Source organism: Labeo rohita, chromosome 13 (assembly GCF_022985175.1).
Source record: "Labeo rohita strain BAU-BD-2019 chromosome 13, IGBB_LRoh.1.0, whole genome shotgun sequence".
Classification (NCBI taxonomy): Eukaryota; Metazoa; Chordata; class Actinopteri; order Cypriniformes; family Cyprinidae; genus Labeo; species Labeo rohita.
The window spans coordinates 26,307,133-26,326,351 of record NC_066881.1 but is presented as its reverse complement, the minus strand read 5'-3'; the positions used below and the strand labels follow the sequence as shown (position 1 = coordinate 26,326,351).

The 19,219-nt window shown below is 32.3% G+C and overlaps 2 protein-coding genes across 2 annotated transcripts in view; both read left to right on the top strand.

Moving 5' to 3' along the window:
• Nucleotides 1-2,079: 2,079 nt before the first annotated feature.
• snapc1b (small nuclear RNA activating complex, polypeptide 1b) lies at nucleotides 2,080-9,566 on the top strand. The gene is made up of 10 exons (XM_051125343.1): nucleotides 2,080-2,314; nucleotides 2,660-2,819; nucleotides 3,129-3,269; nucleotides 4,575-4,682; nucleotides 5,090-5,239; nucleotides 5,613-5,657; nucleotides 5,829-5,891; nucleotides 6,057-6,192; nucleotides 6,274-6,345; nucleotides 8,481-9,566. The coding sequence occupies exons 1-10, from the start codon at nucleotides 2,184-2,186 to the stop codon at nucleotides 8,534-8,536; spliced, it is 1,062 nt and encodes a 353-aa protein (XP_050981300.1). The 5' UTR covers nucleotides 2,080-2,183; the 3' UTR covers nucleotides 8,537-9,566.
• An 814-nt stretch (nucleotides 9,567-10,380) lies between these two features.
• Nucleotides 10,381-19,219, top strand: part of syt16 (synaptotagmin XVI) — a 29,814-nt gene continuing 20,975 nt past the window's right edge. Inside the window, exon 1 of the mRNA XM_051126443.1 lies at nucleotides 10,381-10,607. Within this exon, the coding sequence (XP_050982400.1) occupies nucleotides 10,595-10,607 (13 nt within the window). The 5' untranslated portion in view covers nucleotides 10,381-10,594. The remainder of the gene's footprint in view (nucleotides 10,608-19,219) is intronic.

Here is a 19,219-nt window from a genome sequence, read left to right as displayed (position 1 = left end):
ACACCTGACTGTTCCTTAAACTGAGAATGGAATCAGCTTTTCTAAATATTTCAGTGATCTTGTTACTTAAAGGTGCTAATCAGATGTTACAGTATTTTATATAGAGAGAATTTTTTCAATACTTTTGAGCTGTTGTTGTTGCAGAAGTAGAAGCTTAATACTATATTTAAGGTTTGGAACATTAGGTCTTCATTTCTGACATGCTGTGTTTAAGCATTTATAAATAAGACAAAGATCCATGATTTTGGTTTTGGGTAAGCTTGTATGAAAAGAAAATGTAAGCATTTTAGAAACATGATAATTGATTGCATATTGTGTGAAAACAACACAAATTGTGTTAATGGTATGGTCACAACAGACAGATGTTGTGCTAGTTGTGTTTAGAGTTTTGAAAATGTGACAAGTTTGGACAAAAGGATGTTAGCAACTGAAAAAAACTGTAACTCGACTCTTGAATGTGAGAGCTTTTATAATCAGTGAGTGGCTACTTTAGAAAGGAAAGGAAAGCAAATCAAAAGCACAAGCAAACAACAAAACTGTAGTCTTATATTATAGCTTAGTCTTGTTTACAGTTCTTCTCAATCACAAACAATGATTACTTTATATAGGAGTGCTCTGAGAAACTGGTGTTTCAAGTGTATTTTTATTTTGACAGTTAAAGTAAAAAATAAAGTTTATTGCTTTCAGTTAGTACTTCATTTCATTAATGTATTACTTTCAATAGATACATTATTGTGGGTTAACCAGGTGCAGTATCAAAATCAATCCTTTAACGCAGCAATTAACGCAAATGAAATCACTGTTGAGTATGCAGCATATAAAGAAGACATTACTTGAGTACAAGCATGCAATTGCTAAAAATAACTTTAGAAACACCCTTGTAAAAATGTACAGCTGTTGTTCTCCAGTGGTTGTTCTTTAAACATTAATAGCAGTCTTGAAATGCTTGAGCACAATGGATGTGTCACTAGAATGAGCACTCACAGACGTGGAAAGAAAACATAGACATGCTAGCAGAACATTAGGTATTTAGTAATAAGGTAATACGCCCAGAATGACCTACATACCCTACCCTCCACCCAGTGACAGCAAATAAATGGGATCATGTGTTATGCAGGCACACTTTACCATCTAGCAGGTATTTCTGCATGCTCATCATGTTTGTTTTGAAGTCAGTAGCCTCAAGGATCTGTTACCAAGAAAAGTTCCTTAGTGTATGAACAAAACTTATAATAGAGCTGGTATTACAGATGTCAGATTGTGTTTTTATCTTTAACTTTATAAAATGTTAGTTTTATGACTTGCTCTTTAACAATAAGTGATGCAATCATTAGTACATTATAGCTTGATTACTTCCATCTTTATTATTGTGACAGAGCATCATAAACATTTGAATGTAACCCGTATTAAAATCTTTAACCATAAACAATAAAAAAAATGTACTAGGCCTATGTTCTTTTGTTGTACTAGAATCTTTAATATTTGTGACCCTGGACCACAAAACCAGTCATAATTTTTTTGAAATTGAGATTTATACATCAATAAGATAATAAGAGATAAAATACAATAAGAGATAAAACTATTTGAAAATCTGGAATCTGAGGGTGCAAAAAAATCTAAATATTGAGAAAATCACTTTTAAAGTTGTCCAAATGAAGTGCTTAGCAATGCATATTACTAATCAAAAATTAAGTTTTGATATATTTACGATAAGAAATGTAAAATATCTTCATGGAACATGATCTTTACATAATACCCTGATTTTTGGCATAAAGGAAAAATCAATAGTTTTGACCCATACAGTGTATTTTTGGCTATTACTACAAATATATCTGTGCTACTTACGACTGGTTTTGTGGTCCAGGGTCACATTTGTTTATCAACCTCTGACAACAACTTTTTTATTTTTTTGCAATATCATGAAGATACATAAAAACATTTGGGATTCAGACAAGAACCAGAACAAGTTAGGGTTTCAATGATTTAAATACTGCAAGTCCTTTCTACCTGTATTTGGTACACTGACACTTTTCATACAGCCGAAACACTAGATGGCAGTAGAAAGCTTTAATCATCTTAACAAACAGGCAGCATGCGAGTGAGACGGGAACACAAACAACACGTTTAATGCGAGTTTTATCTTATTTTAAAACATGAATGAGTTTTAATAATTGTTTGTGGTGATGGATCATTTTAGGGAACCGGTAAAAGCAGACTGCGAAGAACTCCTGGGTCGTTTTCAAGCGACCGAGTCAGTTCGGTACGAGCAGTTTGTACAGATCTGGAAAGACATGGACTTCAGCAGCATCTTCCAGTGAGTTTGACATTGATGCAAGTGACAGTTTCATGCAAATTTTTTAAATATCAGTATATCTAAAAGTATTTTTAATTTTAATGACTGTCTTGTTGAATTTTTTTTTTTTTTTTTTTTTATCGGGTATTATTATTATTATTAACATTATGGCCTTTTTTTTTTTTTTTTTTTTCTTTTTTTTTTTTTTAAACCTGTGACTGGTTTTATTTTGTGTATTGATGCTTTAGTGCAGGGGGTTTCAAACTTTTAAGATGCCACACACCCCCAAATGTGATCTTGTACTGGGGATTCCCGTCCCCTATTATGTTTGAAATGTAATTTCTTTTTCTCTCTTCCTCTCTGCAGTGGTAAACCGGAGCTAAATGAGAGAAGACGTTTTGCTCGTCTGATTCTGTCCGTGGTGTCTCCCTACTTCTTACCCCCCTACACTTTCCAGATCAGAGTGGGGGGCCTTTATCTGCTGTACGGCCTCTTCAACACACAACTCGCCACTCCCAGAGAAAAGGTGTGCCGTCATTCAGCAACTTGTCATTCCGTTCTACTGGTTAGAATTGTTGTTTTCTGTTACTAGGGCCTAGGGTTATTTACTCCCATGTCATTCCACCTGTATGACTTTTGCATAAGATACTTTTGACATTTTTTGTCCTTACAAGTTTTGTTTTGGACCTCGTTGGCTTTTATTGTATGGACAAAAGTGAAAATATCTTTAGTTCCAAAGAAGAAAGACAGGTTTGGAATGACATGACAGGGTAAATGATGGCATAATTATAACTCAGGTATATTTTTTTGAGCTGTCGTATGTTTCACTTTGTAGATCCGCATTGCTCTGAAGGACTGGAATGATGTTACGCAGTTTCAAAAGGATGCAGTGAATGCTCAACATTATGATGTGGTTTATGTCTTCAGAAAGCTCCTGTCAGATAAAGCTTTCTACTTCACTGCCATGCCAACACCGGTAGGCTAATAAGCTCAGTGCTGCAAGACACAGGGTTACAACTAAAGGCTTGAATCAGACAAACTTATTAATTTGTTTATTCATTCATTCACAATACACTACCAGTCAAAAGTTTTTGAACAGTCAGTCTTTAATGTTTTTTAAAGAAGTCTCTTCTGCTCACAAAACCTGCATTTTTTTACTCCAAAGTACAGTAAAAAGAGTACAATTGTGAAATATTTTTACTATTTAAAATAACCATTTTTATTTGAATGTAATTTAAAATGTAATTTATTCCTGTGATTTCACACCTGAATTTTAGCATCATTACTCCAGTCACATGATCCTTCAGAAATAATTCTAAAATTCAGATTTGCTGCTCAAAAAAAAAAATTATTATTATTATTATTATTAGTAGTAGTAGTAGTAGTAGTAGTAGTAAGTAGTAGTATGTTGAAAACGTCTGAGTAGTTTTTTCATGTTTCTTGAATAGAATAGAAAGTACAACATCAAATATTCTGTAACATTATAAATGTCTTTCTCATCGCTTTTGATTAATTTAAAGCATCCTTGCTAAATAAAAGTATTAATTTCTATAATTAGAAACAACTTATTCTGACTCCAAGCTTTTAAAAGGTATAGTGTTTATTGTTACAAAAGCTTTTTATTTCAGATAGTTGCTGATCTTTGGATCTTTCTATTCATCAAAGAATCCTGAAAATAATTTACTCCGTATTGATAATAATACAGTTTTTTTTCTTGAACAGCACATCGGCATATTAGAATGATTTCTGGAGGATCATGTGACAATGAAGACTGGAGTAATGATGCTGAAAATTCTATATTAAATAGCTTTGATCACTGGAATAAATTAGATTTTAAAATATTTTCAAAAGAAAACAGTTATTTTAAATAGTAAAAATATTTCAAAGTATTACTGTTTTTGCTGTACTTTGGATCAAATAAATGCAGGCTTGGTGAGTAGAAGTGACGTTTTAAAAAAAAAATAAAACACCAAAAATCTTACTGTTCAAAACGTTTGACTGGTAGTGTATATAATTTATTTTTGCATTTAGCATTTTTTTTTATTTATTTATTTACATGTTATTATTAAGTCCCTCTTAGTTTCTCAAGTCTTTCTTTTCAGTCACTGGATAAAGTTCCACCCTACACTGAATATCCTGTTTCACTAGGATATGTCATGTAGGAGAAGAATGATGAGTGTTTTTTTTCTGTGCTGTGTGTCCATACTGATGTAAACAAACTGATTTAACCTGATCTTTCTGAACTCTGACAACCAAAGGTGCTCATTGTACATGTTTACAGCTCAATTTCAGAATAAAGAGGGAAGATGGAAAGAGAAGGAAAATCTGTGAAGAATTTGTTGATCCGCCATCACGTCCTCAGGAACTCGTCACCACAGATGTGCTGGAGGTAAGTTACCATGATACAAAAATGTATATCCTTCAGCATTGTTTAAATACATTTGTAAATGTGTGAAAGCATTTTATAAAGCATTTTTATAGCATTTTATTGCTCTGTAATGTTTAAACAGTTTAGAAAGTGTCACTGTGTTGGTCATGTCATGATCAGGCAAAGACATGATTTATATTGATCTTAATGAATTAGAGGGCTCATCGGATGCAAACTTCACTTTTACATGTTTGAACATTAATGTGTGTTCACAGTGTATATACAAATTCTTTTTATCATCTTATAATGCTAAAAATTAATTAATTAATCTGTAAAAATGATAACCCCTTTTTCAAATCGAGCCATTCTCAGATGTCTGAGAAAGCTGTTTTGGTTAACAAATCTATTTGTATTTTTCCGGACCTTAGGAAATTGCAAATATCCACGAGCATTATGAGGGTCTGAAGAAAGCCACTTTCACTGAACCAGACCCAAACTTGGACATTGTACAACAAAACCTGGTTCCTAAACTAAACAGTACCATCCTCACTTATTGCAACTGGCAGATAAATCATACAGTAAGTATATCTGTGCTTAGTAATCTATATTAAAGTATTGTTTTCTGTTTTTGTTTGCTTTTAATAGTATTAAGAAATGTATGAGCATATTAGAATGATTTCTCAAGGATCATGTGACACTGAAGACTGGAGTAATGGCTGCTGAAAATTCAGCTTTGCATCACAGGAATAGGTTACCTATTATATATTAATTTATTAATAGATATTAATAGATATAAATAAAACATTAGAACAGTAGTGCATAACTACTAGATCAATGATGGCTCTTAATACTGAGCTTATTCTTGAGTATGTTTCTAGAATGTGTATGTGTGTTTTGTAACTGTGTGCATGTCTAAAGCACTATATATGTTTTGCTTGTTTGTTTTTTCAGAAATCTGAGCAGCAGGATGCTGGAGAGGGACCTTCAAATCAAGAAGTAAGAGATTCAGTTAAAATTAATATTCATATATGTCTCTTTAATAGTACATAGTGCTGCATTTCATACTGCAGCACTGAGAAATATTGTGATGTTGCAGTACTTTTGTTTTACCAGAGGGGTGTGTCATTCACTGTGTGTTTTTTTTTTTTTTTTTTTTTCCACCCAAAGAGCTCCAGCAGAGCTCGGCTGTTAGCGTCGATCAAATCCAAATCATATGGACAAGTTATAGAGGTAAATATAGGCCACATAAGAGATCGGTCGGGTTGTTTGTTAAAATTGTACATAATGTACATGATCACATAAAATAAACACTTTTTCAAGGCCATTACATTATTAAGCATAATCTGCATAAGATTATACAAGTAATTGCACTGTTTTTCTTCATTTCCCTGTTAGGCCTCCAAGTCCCGACGTCACAGACAAACAGAGTTGGTTTCAGAAGCTGCACCAGACATTTCACAAAAGGTGTCATCAAAAAAGAAAAGATTTCCATCACTTAAAACACGCACTCAGTTACGCTTCAAAACTCAGGGTAAGTCCTGCCCACCCAGATAAACTCACATAGTTATAGTTTGGTTTGCATTGATTGATTATCGCCATTTCTGTATGATAGAAAGTGAGGGTGAGGTTTCGAATTTGACCCGGCTGTGGTGTTTGACTGCAGTGAAAGAAGAGAAGGAACCAGGTAAGCAAACAGATGGGATAACGTCATGCTGATTACGTCATCTGATTGATTATTAAACTTCAAAAAGCTATGATTTAATTAAATGTGCACTTTTCAAAGTAAAAACAGGAATGTTGCACATTCTACAGGTTCATGGTTACAGAACATTTTGCAGTCAGTGCCGTTATATAGTAATTTATCATTCTGACTCATCCCTTTTACTAAAAACAGTTTAAAGGCTCAGATGTAAGGTTTATCATTTTAAAACTTTTTGTTTTGGTCAAAACCAGTACTATTTGAACTGTTTAAAGGATTAGTTCGCTTCCAGAATAAAAATTTCCTGATAATTTGCTCACCCCCCACGTCATCCAAGATGTTCATGTCTTTCTTTCTTCAGTCAAAAAGAAGTAATGGTTTTTGAGGAAAACATTCCAGGATTTTTCTCCATATAGTGGACTTCAATGTCAATGCAGTTTCAGTGCAGCTGCAAAGGGCTTTACATGATCCCATCCAAGAAATAAGGGTCTTATTTAGTGAAATGATCAGTCGGTTTCTAAAAAAATACAAATTTATATACTTTTTAACCACAAATAATCATCTTGCACTAGGTCTGCAATGCATGTACATGACTTCAAACATTACACAGTCAGGTTGGAAAGGTCACACATGGTTAGTTCTTCATCTGGGTACTTCTGTTCAAAAAGGTAGGGTAGGGTAAAAAAAATTCCATCTCATTTTCTCCTCCAATTTCAAAATCGGTTGATATCATTGTTTTGTGTTTTTGAATAAAGGGCGTTTGACATTCTTTGCACGTTTACTTTGTAAACACTGGGTCGGTACTTCCACCTACGTCATGCATGACCTTTCTAACATGACCATTGTTGGGGGTAATGCATTACAGGTAATGTGAGTTATGTGATAATATTACTTTTTTCAAGTAACTAGTGAAGTAACGCATTACTTTTGAATTTCTAAGAAAATATCTCTGTTACTTTTTCAAATAAGTAATGGCAGTTACTTTTTCGCCCATTTATTGACTGACAAGTCTCCTGTTGGGAAATTGGGAGTAAACATGATGTTACTGTATTTTAGACTAAATGTGAACATGCATTAATTCATCTCACTCAGAAAAAAACAGATTCAGTTTTCCTCAAAATGAATAAAAACAGTGAAATGCAAACTCAGAATATGACGCAACCCTACAATAATTAAATATGTAAAATAAAACAAATATCCTTTATGTATTTAATCCCATTTTATTAACCAGTGTCTTTGCTGCTGACCTTCGATGATGCAGTTCAACCATACTAATAAGCAAAAATTACTTTAGATAAACTAACATTTGTGCTTCTTTTTTTTTTTTTATAGCTGAAGAGTGATCTCCTGCATAAATGTACTTTTCTTTCAGACTGAAGTGAATGCATTTCACTTTTGGTGTAAAAGGGCTTTTACATTAGAATTGTTTTATATTAAAAACAGAATCAAGCCCTGTCCAGATTTTTACGCATAAGTAACGTAACGCATTACTTTACATAGAAAGTAACTAGGTAATGTAATTAGTTACTTTTTCAGGGAGTAACGCAGAATTGTAATGCATTACTTTTAAAAGTAACTTTCTCCAACACTGAACGTGACTATGTGATGTGTGAAGCCAAGCTAGTGCAAGATGAGAATTTGAGGTTAAAAAGTATAGAAGTTTGTATTTTGTTTTGCTAGATAAGACCCTTATTCCTAAACTGGGATTGTGTAGAGCTCCTTGATGCTGCATTGAAACTGCAGTTTGGACCTTCAACCCATTGATCCCATTATAGTCCACTATATGGAGAAAAATCCTGGAATGTTTTCTTAAAAAACCTTTATTTCCTTTCGACTAAAGAAAGAAAGACATGAACATCTTCAATGACATAGGGGTGAGTAAATTATCAGGATTTTTTTTTTTTTCTGGATGTGAACTCATCACCATTTTTTAAAGTCATTTTGCCCAACCATACCCTCATGGCATTAATTTGATCTTTGCAGGTCTTTAAAAGGCTTAAATTGGATTTTAAAAACCCTGCAGATCCCCTGGGGTCATTAGATCATGCTGACTAATACTGAAAGAAGAGCCTGTTTGATGCAAGAACTTCACTTTTTAACTTTTCGTTTTAATTCCCCAGAAAAAAAGAAGAAGAAATTCAACTGGAACCCTGACAAGAGCAGTGATCCCACTTAGTATTAAGCACCACCATCTGGATGGAGTGTGATTGGCGGGCATCCCAGTGTTAAAAGCTAGTGTGATCTGTGCCTTGAGCTCTGGTTTCATTTGATTTGTTTTATCATGTAATTTTAAACGTTGCTGCTTTTGGGTTAGAAGGCCAGTGTATGTAAGTTGCTTTTATTATTATACATTTTTTATATTTTAATATTGCGCATCAGAATATTTGTGGCAAAAATACATTTTAGATAATTGTTCTTATAAAAAATCTGTTTACAGTTCTCTGATAGTTTTTGCAGTAACATGTTATTAAGCAGTTATTTAAAATAAGTAGTTTTTAAATATGTTAATGTTGTTGTTTTAAATGATGTTAACAATTTTATAATTCAAAATGTTTGACTCTCCTTCTTTTCTTTATTTTTTATATCAGTCCACATTCCTTATGTTGTATTTTTGCCAGCTAATACATCTCACACACACTGAGAAAAGAGTTGTGTGGTCTTTTATATGCATGTGGTCCAGTTCTTTTTAACCTGAAGGTTTTATTGATGTACACAATCGGCTGCTTGATTTTAATCAATATGTTTTATCACTTCCAATCCTAGCATTTCTCTCCCTCGCTCATTCGTGCCTCAGCCAGCGTGGAGTCGCCTGATAATTTAGATCTGCAGCACAGTCAAGATTTACGTATTTTGCACCTAATAGGCCGTAGCTTTTAAGATGAATTCAATAAATCCAAATCATATTGACTGATTGCACATAAAGATTAGATTTATTTCTCTCTGTGCTTGCTGGGGACATAAGACACATAAGCAGTGTAGGGACAGAGTCGCTGTTTGCTAAATATGTGCATATATATGGTGTTTTCAAGTTCTGGTCCTGGAGATTGATTGAGAATTATGCTTACAATAATGAATGCTATGTGTAAACACTCTTAAAGAACACTTTACATATGCTTTATTTACTGTCTCCTGTAACAATATGTGACCCTGGACCACAAAACTAGTCTTTAGGAGCACTATTTGTAGCAATAGCCAAAAATGCATTGTATGGGTCAAAATGATCAATTTTTCTTTTATGCCAAAAATCATTAGGATATGAGGTAATGATCATGTTCTATTAAGATATTTTGTAAATTTCCTAAAATAAATATATCAAAACTTAATTTTTGATTAGTAATATGGATTGCTAAGAACTGCATTTGGACATCTTTAACAGCAATAAAATGTTTTTAAAATGCCCACAATTAAATTATATTTTTGGTTTTTACATAATTTGATAAAATAGCTTAATTCGGGTTTTTTTTATTATTATTATTATTACATATCTCATATTTGCTTGGGTATATTTGTAGCAATAGCCAACAATACATTGTATGGGTCAAAATGTTCAATTTTTCTTTTATGCCAGAAATCATTAGGATTAAATAAAGATCATGTTCCATGAAGATATTTTATACATTTCCTACCGTAAATATATCAAAACTTAATTTTTAATTAGTAATATGCATTGCTAAGAGCTTCATTTAAAGGCACTTTTTTATTATTTTGATTTTTTTTCTTTTTTTTTTGCCCTCTCAGATTACAGCTTTTCAAATAGTATCTGGGCCAAATATTGTCATATCCTAACAAACCATACATCAGTGGAATACTTTTTTTATTCAGCTTTCAGATGATCTTAGTTTAAAAAAATGACACTTATGACAGGTTTTGTCTTTTTCATAGTCTTACAATGTAGTCAGATTTAGTAAACTATGTTGAAACGTGAATATGACACACTGATACATGGATGAAGGTTCTGGAGGTCATTGCTGCAGAGCGTAGCGAGCGCGCAGCGCGTTCTCGTCCAAATGCCCGCGTGCCCGTATGCGTTCTCGTCCGCGAAAGCAGTGTGTCCCGGTGGGCTTCTCCGCCGTCTCTCTCCAGCAGGTTTGTCGGGGACAGACGGGCTGAAACGTACATTTGGACCGGTCGCCAAGCTTCTTTGAATCCCCAGTGCTTTAAACTTATGAAGATATCGATCGATATTGATCGATAGGGCGGGCGATTGACGCCGCTGGTTCAGTGCAACGCGACCATGGCATCAGATAGTAAGTATCGGGTTGCTTTAGACAATATTACAAAGCTTTGAACTCATTCTTGATCAAATATCGTCATACACAGTATCAGTATATTTATTAAAGCTCCTTGGCTGATTTTGCGGCAGGGCTGAGCGATGAATTTTGCCAGCATCATTGTCATCATTCATATCATCTAGGGTTCATCTCCTCTACTGAACATGACATTATAACAACTGACATCTCATCCTAACGATTATAAATAAACAAGCCTGGAGAATTTCATGCGATGTTTTATATAATCCATGTTCTGGCTTTTGCAAGTGCTGCTGTTAATGTCCTCACCTGCTGATTGTTGTTGCCTTTGAAGTAGTTTCAAAACGTTTATGGTTGGATTAAATAAAATGTTCTGTTTTAAAGCACACATTATGATGCTTTAAAACATTTTGATCATGTTTCTTCCAGTACCTTTTTTTTAAATGGCTTTTTTAAACAAATCACTACCCCCAACACTGCTGTCATTATCGTCACACGAATGGGTGACTGAATAATGGTTGTCTAAAACTTTGAAGAAATATAGCTAATCTGTTTAGATGTAGATTTATAAAGTGTCTACACTGAACATGTTAGTATTTTAGAATTTTAATTCAGAAATGGATTTAATTTATACAAGTTCAAAGGTAATTAACATACAATCAGCAATCCACATCAATACACTAAAATCCTCTTTATGGTTGTTCAAGGCCCAGATCTTTAAAGGGATAGTTCACCGAAAAATCACCCTCACCCTCATGCCGTTCCAAACATGTAAGATACTTTATTTATCTTTGTAAGACAAATTAAGATATATATATATTTTTTTATAAAATCAGAGCTTTCTGACCCTGCATAGACAGCAACATAATTGACACATTCAAGGCACAGACAGGTAGTAACAGGGTTGCCAGATTTTCACAACAAAACCCACCCAATTGCGTTTCGTTTTTTTTTTTTTTTTTTTTTTTTTTTGTCAGGGTAACCCTGCTAAATTCGTATTTCAGATGCTAAATATGACGCGGCAACATTGTTAAAGTAGCAGACTTGGCAACACTGGGTAGTAAGGATATTGATAAAATAGTCCATGTGACATCAGTGGTTAAACTGTAATGTTATGAAGCTATGAGAATACTTTTTGTACTCAAAGAAAACAAAAATAACAACTTTGTTCAATCATTTCTACTCTTCTGTGTCAGTTGGAAACATATCAGTTGCATTGCTGTCTATGCAGGGTCAGAAAGCTCTTGGATTTTATCAAAAATATCTTAATATGTGTTCCAAAGATGAACAAAGGTCTTACAGGTTTAGAATGACATGAGGGTGAATAATTAATGACTGAATTGAATGAATTTTCATTTTTGGGTAAACTATTCCTTTAATACAGAAGATGTTATAAATATTTTTTGCGTAGATGAAAGTTTAAAGAAGGTTCATTTTTCGAGATTGTTCAATACCTCAGCTAACCGAAGAATCACATATCAGTGTCAGGTGGTAGATTATGCAACTGTGTCTCTATAATCATATAGAAAAAATAAATAAATAAAAACAGGCTTATTTTTGGCCCTGCTGAAAGTCCTTTATTCTCTAAATCAACGTTGTTAGATCTCCAATGGGAAATTCAGAACCAAAGTACTCAAAATAGTTCAATTAATAAATCATTAAAGAGATTTATAATGAAATGTGCTGGTTTATTTTGCAGGGAGTTCCCGGCCACACACAGGGAGTATTTTACAAGGGTAGTCTGTTCTCCAAACGAAAATTTCAATATCATTATAATTTTATAATAGCTTCTTGTTAAACAAGTGCACACAATACAACCTCAGAAAAAAAGGCATGCTACAGAACTGTCAATGGGGCGGCACCCTTTCAAAAGGTACTGATATGTACACTTTAAGTAGCTTATATATACCTGTATTTGTATATGCCTATATGTATTTCAGGTAGTAATATATACTATATAAGGGTAAATAAGGTGCAAAGATGTACCTTTTAGCTTTTGTATCTTAGGGTGCCGCCCCAGTAACAGCTTTAAATCCTCTTTCTGAAAGTGATGAGCCAATTATATAATGAAGGTAGATTTTAACTTGAACTGTGTTTTCCATTTGTTTGTAAATATCAGATCAGGGTAAGCTGTAATGTGTTGTAGTGCTGTCAAATGATTCATTAATACAAATGATACATACACACATATTAATGAATATATGTTACTTATATCTAAAATATTTATATTTATTTATATGAATTATATACAAATGTAAATATATATACATTTAAATAATTTTTAAAATATATAAATTTATGTGTGTGTGTTTATATAATAAATAAAAATGTGACTAATCGTGATTAATCATTTGACAGTCCTAATGTGTTTTGTTTTGTCATATTATACAATATATAAGTTTAAGTTTCTGTTGTCAAAACAAGAGTTTTATAATTGTTTCCATTTTTTATTGTTTTACATCTGCTTTTTTAATTTGTCTTGAAAGCAATTTGCTTATAATGCATTTTACTATGTTTAAGAGGATTGCTTTTTTTTTTTTTTTTTTTTTTTTTGATCTGTTGTGAACAGTTGCAATATAAACAGCAGCTTAGCTTTTTGACAGCATGCGTCGCTGTATGAAATTACCTGTTATTCAGTAACGGTAGAAATGTTAACAGAGTCTGTAGAATCCTCTCAGACTGAGAAATATTTACTGTCAAAACATGAAAAAGAGATTTGGCCTCCCATATTCCGTAATAGTGGAGTTCACTTATGATAAATTGGTTCACTTATTGATTTGTACTCTATAGTTGGAAGCGTAATAAATATTTTATTTTAATAATATATTTCCCTTACTATTAATGCATACTATTGTATAACTAAGATGAGATTCTAACTGAGCTAATTATTTTTTATTATTTATTTTCATTTTGCATTAGTTCAGTTTTATCTCTAATTCCATTAGTGACTATTTCACTGCAAAAAATGCAAAACAAGTCACAATTAAGTGAGTTTTTGCTCCATCTGCCAATGGGGTAAGCAAAATAATCTTGTTTTCTGCTTGAAGTAAGATTATTTTGCTTACCCCATTGGCAGATTATTTTGCTTGTTCTAAGCAAAAACTCACTTAAATTTGATGTCTTTTTTCTGCAAACAAGACAATAATTTTTGATTGTCTAGAAAATCCTCCTTTAGAATTTTTCGATATTTTGGCTGGAAACAAGACAAAAAATCTAAGTAAGAAAAGCATTTTTTTTGCAGTGTTTGCACTATTTTGATTTCTAGATAGCTTAGATGAAAAATGGTCTATAACCTCATTAGTCTAATGGTTAAAGACTCTGGACCCAGGATAGACCAGAATCCTGCTACATTTCATTCTGTTCTTGGGCTAGTAATATTCTCAGACATGAATGATACCGTTTCAGGGAAATGGCACCTTTATTTATCAAAGAAATTGAATTTTTATTTCATAAAAAAATTCTGACTTACTCCTCTGTTAGCAGCTTTTGATTTGTCCTGTGGAGAATGTGCTGTGTGCTTGAGGTTCAGCCAGCTCTCCTTTATTTATAGAGTGATTCATTCTCATTTACCTGAGGCTCGGTTCCCCACCTCTGCCTTTATTAGAGCGTGACAATGAGAGGCGGCAGGATTTTATGATCTTAGGTGGTGTGTGTATTTTGAAGGTGGAGACAAAAGCATTAATTAATTCCACATGTAAAACATGAACAAATGGAGAGAGAACCTTCCCATCTTTAAAAACATAAATCAAGGATTTTGAATCTTTAGTGACCTACTTTTTGACCCATCTGTGATTTAGGCTCTGAAAGTTTTTAAAGGAAGTTGTGTTTGTACATTACATGCGTGTGAGCTTGCTTAAGGGTACTATTTTTGATTTTCCAGCAGGTTCTAAGCTAGATTTTTTTTTTAATTTACCTAAAAAATCAACAATTAAATTACCATTCAAAAGTTTAGGGTTGATAAGATTTTCAAAAAATTTTCTTAAAGAAGGAATTAATGCTCAGCAAGGCTACATTTGTTTGATTAAAATACAGTGAAAACAATAATATTATAAAATTTTGTATAATATACAACAACAGTTTTCTACTTTAATTTATTTTAAAATGTAATTTTGGCAATGCTGAATTTTTAGTAGTCATTACTTCAGCCTTCAGTGTCACATGATACTTCAGAAATCATTCTAATATGCTGATTTGGTGATTTGAAATAAACTTTTTATTTTGACACTTTAAATGGTTCTTCTGCTTAATATTTTTATGGAAAATTTTACAGGTGTTTTTTTTTTTTTTGATGAATAGAAAGTTCAAAATAGCGTATTTTGTAACATTGTAAATGTCTTTGTTACACTTTTGATTAATTTAATGTGTCCTTGCTGAATAAAAAAAAAAAAAACATATTTTAAAAAACATTACTGACTCAAAACTTTATTTTCTTGGCCTGGCAGAATTCTTAAATAACTTTATGAGTTTAACAGGTTAATTAAAACAGGGACAGGTTGCAAAAAATACTGCAAAAAGAGCAATTCTTAGTTATGAATTCTGTTCTGTTGCGGCACACACGTTTTGAGCCGTGCTGCAATAATTTGCATCAAAATTAGCATTTTAGATCACTTTTATAACCCTTTTTAAGTATGAAATGTAGCCTGGAAAGACATCTGTGTTATTTTTAAAATCATTATATACTGTAATACATCAATTTTATTAGCGACAAAAGAATTTGAGAGAAAAGATGTTAAGTGGCTTAAACATTTAAATAATTAAAATAAAAAAATATATATTTAAAAAAAATGTCACTGACTGAATTTTTTGAATGGTAGTGTATTTATTTTGAGATTTTGGGAGGTAAATTCTCATCAGAGAGAAATTTATTGTCTTAGACTGGCAGAATTCTTAAATAACTTTATTAGTTTGACAGGTTAATTAAAACGGACAGGTTGCAAAAAATACTGCAAAAAGATAACTTCTTAATCAGTATCTGTTTTTATTTTTCTGTAAACAAATACATTTACTTAAAAAGTAAAATCATGTAAGATTGTTTGCTGAAACTTTGTTGGCCTTTAAATGTAGGCTTTATATTTTAATAAAGGAAAAACTATTTGCTAGTAGTGTAAGATAAGATAATTAAGGTTTTAAAATGTCATCATCAAGGCTTGGCCTGTGAACTGGTGTTCTGAGGCCTGTTTTTTTTTTTTTTTTGTCTGTGTGACTTACACTACCGTTCAAAAGTTTGGGGTCAGTACATTTTTATTGTTTCTTTTTTTTTTTTTTAAGAAATTAATACTTTTATTCACTAAGGATGTATTAAGTTAATAATTAAAAGTTTATTAAAAGTTAATAATAAATAATTTACATTGTTATAAAATATTTATATTTTGAATAAACACTGTACTTTTTAAACTTGTTATTCATGAAAGAATCCTGACAAAAAAAAATCACAGGTTCCAAAAAAATATTTGGCAGCACAACTGTTGATATTATCCAACATTGATCATTCTAATAATAAATCCGCATATTAGAATGATTTCTGAAGGATCATGTGACACTTAAGACTGGAGTAACAGCTGATAAAAATTCAGCTTTTAATCACAGGAATAAATTCTATTTTAAAGTATGTTAAAATAAAAAACATTATTTTATATTGTAAAAACATTTTGCAATATTACTGTTTTTTTCTATATTTTTAATCAATTAAATGCAGCCTTGATGAGCATAAGAGACTTCTTTAAAGACTATTACAAGTCCTACTGACCCCAAACTTTTGAACGGTAGTGTAGTTTACTTACGGTAAACCACTTCTGTCCAGGAATTTAGTGTATATAATTTTGTGTGTAAGACATAAAAGAGTGCCTTTATGTTTAGAGTATAATGGATTTTGAGAGCCTTCAGTTTTCAGCTGTCAGGAAGGGTGTTAGAGCCTGACAGGAAGCTTACTGAAAAAATGGAGAGAGACGACTTCCTGTACCAATTAACTAATGGCAAGCCCGTAATTTTGGCTTTCAAACGTTTTGGCATTTAAAAAACCTTCCCTTTAATCAGAATGGCATTATTAATCACAACATTCAAAATCTGTCTTGATGAACTTTCATTTTTCCTTCTTCCATATCTAATCAGCAACTACTAGATGTGGAACATGTGTGCTTATTGTGTTGTCTTAATGTGATCTAAAATGTATTAATTACATATATAACTTAATAAAACAACAAACTTAAAATATAGCTATTTAATTTGAGGATTTGAGTAACTGCTCCTCATTATAAGCAGTTTTATAAAGCAGTTCATACAAATAGTCAGCAGATGGAGATGTTTTACAAGTTTTCAGGCATGGGAAGAACTTTACCGTGTTTGAAAAACAGCGTTTTGTTATTCCCTACGGAGTCTATTTTCATCTCCCTGTATTTATTTTTACATCTTGTCTAGCAACGCAAGCCATTTTTGATTCACTTCTCATTCACTCACAGAAAAAAAAGTTACAAAGCTATCACTTGGGTGGCATCCTGAGGTACAAAAGCTAAAAGGTACATTTTTGTACCTTATCTACCCTTAAATGGCGCATATTTTTGTATGCACTGACATTTTTATACCTTCTTTCTGGAGTTTTGAGTGTATATGAGGCAAACAAACATGTAACTTTCTTGGATAATAGTTAGTAATTAATGGTATAGTGATGTTAAATAATATTTAGTGCTCGTACTGTGCACTCGAAAACCTAAAATCCATGGCAACGTGAAAGCGTATGTGTTTATGTGAACAAAGCCATGCACAAATCACTCCTCACAGAATGCTTGAGTTGTTTCCAAGGAAACCATCCTGCTCATGCAGTACAGAGGTCCATGTGGGTGTGTGTGAATGTGTGTTTCTGTGCTTACAAGGTCAGCGTGTTCTTGCTTGCACATGTAGAAGAGTGCGGAGAGCATGGCCAAGTGTTTGGATATGACATTCACAGCCCTATGCAGCAGCACATGTAATCTCACTTGAGTCTTAAAGGGATAGTGCATCCAAAAATGAACATTTTCAAAACCTGTATGACTGACTTTCTTGAAAAACATAAAAGATGATGTTTGGCAGAATGTTCATTCTGCCCTTTTTCATACAGTGATAGCGATTTCTTGTTTTTATAAACATATTTATCGATGCTTGTGTTTTTCACACTCGTTTGTGAGAGTGGTAGTTGTTTTCATCGCAGCGACAACTGTGACTGTGCAAACGGCTTGTGTGTGTGTGGGTGCAGATTAGATGGTTCAGTATAATAGTGTTCGGCTTCAGCCTTTCATTCAACACACACATGTAAACACTCTCAAACACACACTCAGGAGTGGCTGCCCTCTCAGACTCGGTGAAATATTCACTCTTATGCAACTTAATGATCCATTTTACACTTGAAGTGTTCACTTCAAAGCACCTTTGATGAATAAGAGGCCATGGTTTCTCTGGCTGCTGCAAGGCTGTTCAGGCAGAGATAATCCTATAATGGCCAACAAGTTCCCTTTTAATGAAAATATTGCAACTGTATATGACTAATTAAGTTTATACATATATAAACTGGCATTCTGTTCTGCAGCTGGGCTGTAATAATCAGTTATATTAGCAGTAAAAGAATTTGAGAGAAAATATTTCAATAATATTCAAAAGGGCAGTTTTATACACTACCAGTCAAAAGGTTTTTAACAGATGATTGTTAATGTTTTTTAAAGAAGTCTCTTCTGCTCAAAAGGGCTTCATCCAAAGTACAGCAAAAACAGTAACATTTTGAAATATTTTTACTATTTAAAATATCTGTTTTCTATTTGAATGTATTTTAAAATGTCATTTATTCCTAAATTTCACAGCTAAATTTTTAGCATCATTACTCCAGTCTTCAGTGTCACATGATGTTTCAGAAATCATTCTGATATGCTGATTTGCTGTTCAAGAAACATTCATACTTATAGAAATTAATACTTTTATTTAGCAAGGATGATTTATCAAAAGTGATGATAAAGACATTTATAATGTTAAAAAAGATTTCTATTTCAGATAAATGTGACTGGAGTAATGATGCTAAAAATTCAGCTTTGAAATCAGAGGACTAAATAAAAATTTAAATTATATTCAAATAGAAAACAGTTATTTTAAATAGTAATTAAAAAAAAAGTATTGTTTTTGCTGTACTTTGGATCAAATAAATGTAGGCTTGGTGAGAAGACAAAAAAAAACATTAAAAATATTACTGTTCAAAAACTTTTGACTAGTAGTGTGTGTGTGTGTGTGTATATATATACACACACACACACACACACAAATTCATTACCATTAATAACTATTTTCACCACTGACAATAATAAAGAGTGTTTCTTGAGCACTAAATCAGAATGATTTCTGAAGGATCATGTGACACTGATAATTGAAGTAATGGCTGCTGAAAATTTAAAAGTAATATATGTTTTTTCAAAAAAAATTAAGAAAGAAAATTATAATAATATTTCAACACATTACTATTTTTGAATTTTATTTTTTATAGCGTTCTTTAAAAACAGAAAAATCCTACTGATTCTAAACTTTTTGAACATTAGTGTGTTCATATACAGTAATATATAGTTCTGAGAAATAAATAAATATATATTGTAAAGAAATAT

Bases quoted from the DNA above. Each gene is read 5' to 3' on its own strand.
- snapc1b (XM_051125343.1), top strand. From the start codon at position 2,184: ATGGATCATTTTAGGGAACCGGTAAAAGCAGACTGCGAAGAACTCCTG. The intron at 5,658-5,828 runs GTAAGAGATTCA...TTCCACCCAAAG, and splicing joins AGGGACCTTCAAATCAAGAA to AGCTCCAGCAGAGCTCGGCT. The intron at 6,193-6,273 runs GTAAGTCCTGCC...TCTGTATGATAG, and splicing joins GTTACGCTTCAAAACTCAGG to AAAGTGAGGGTGAGGTTTCG.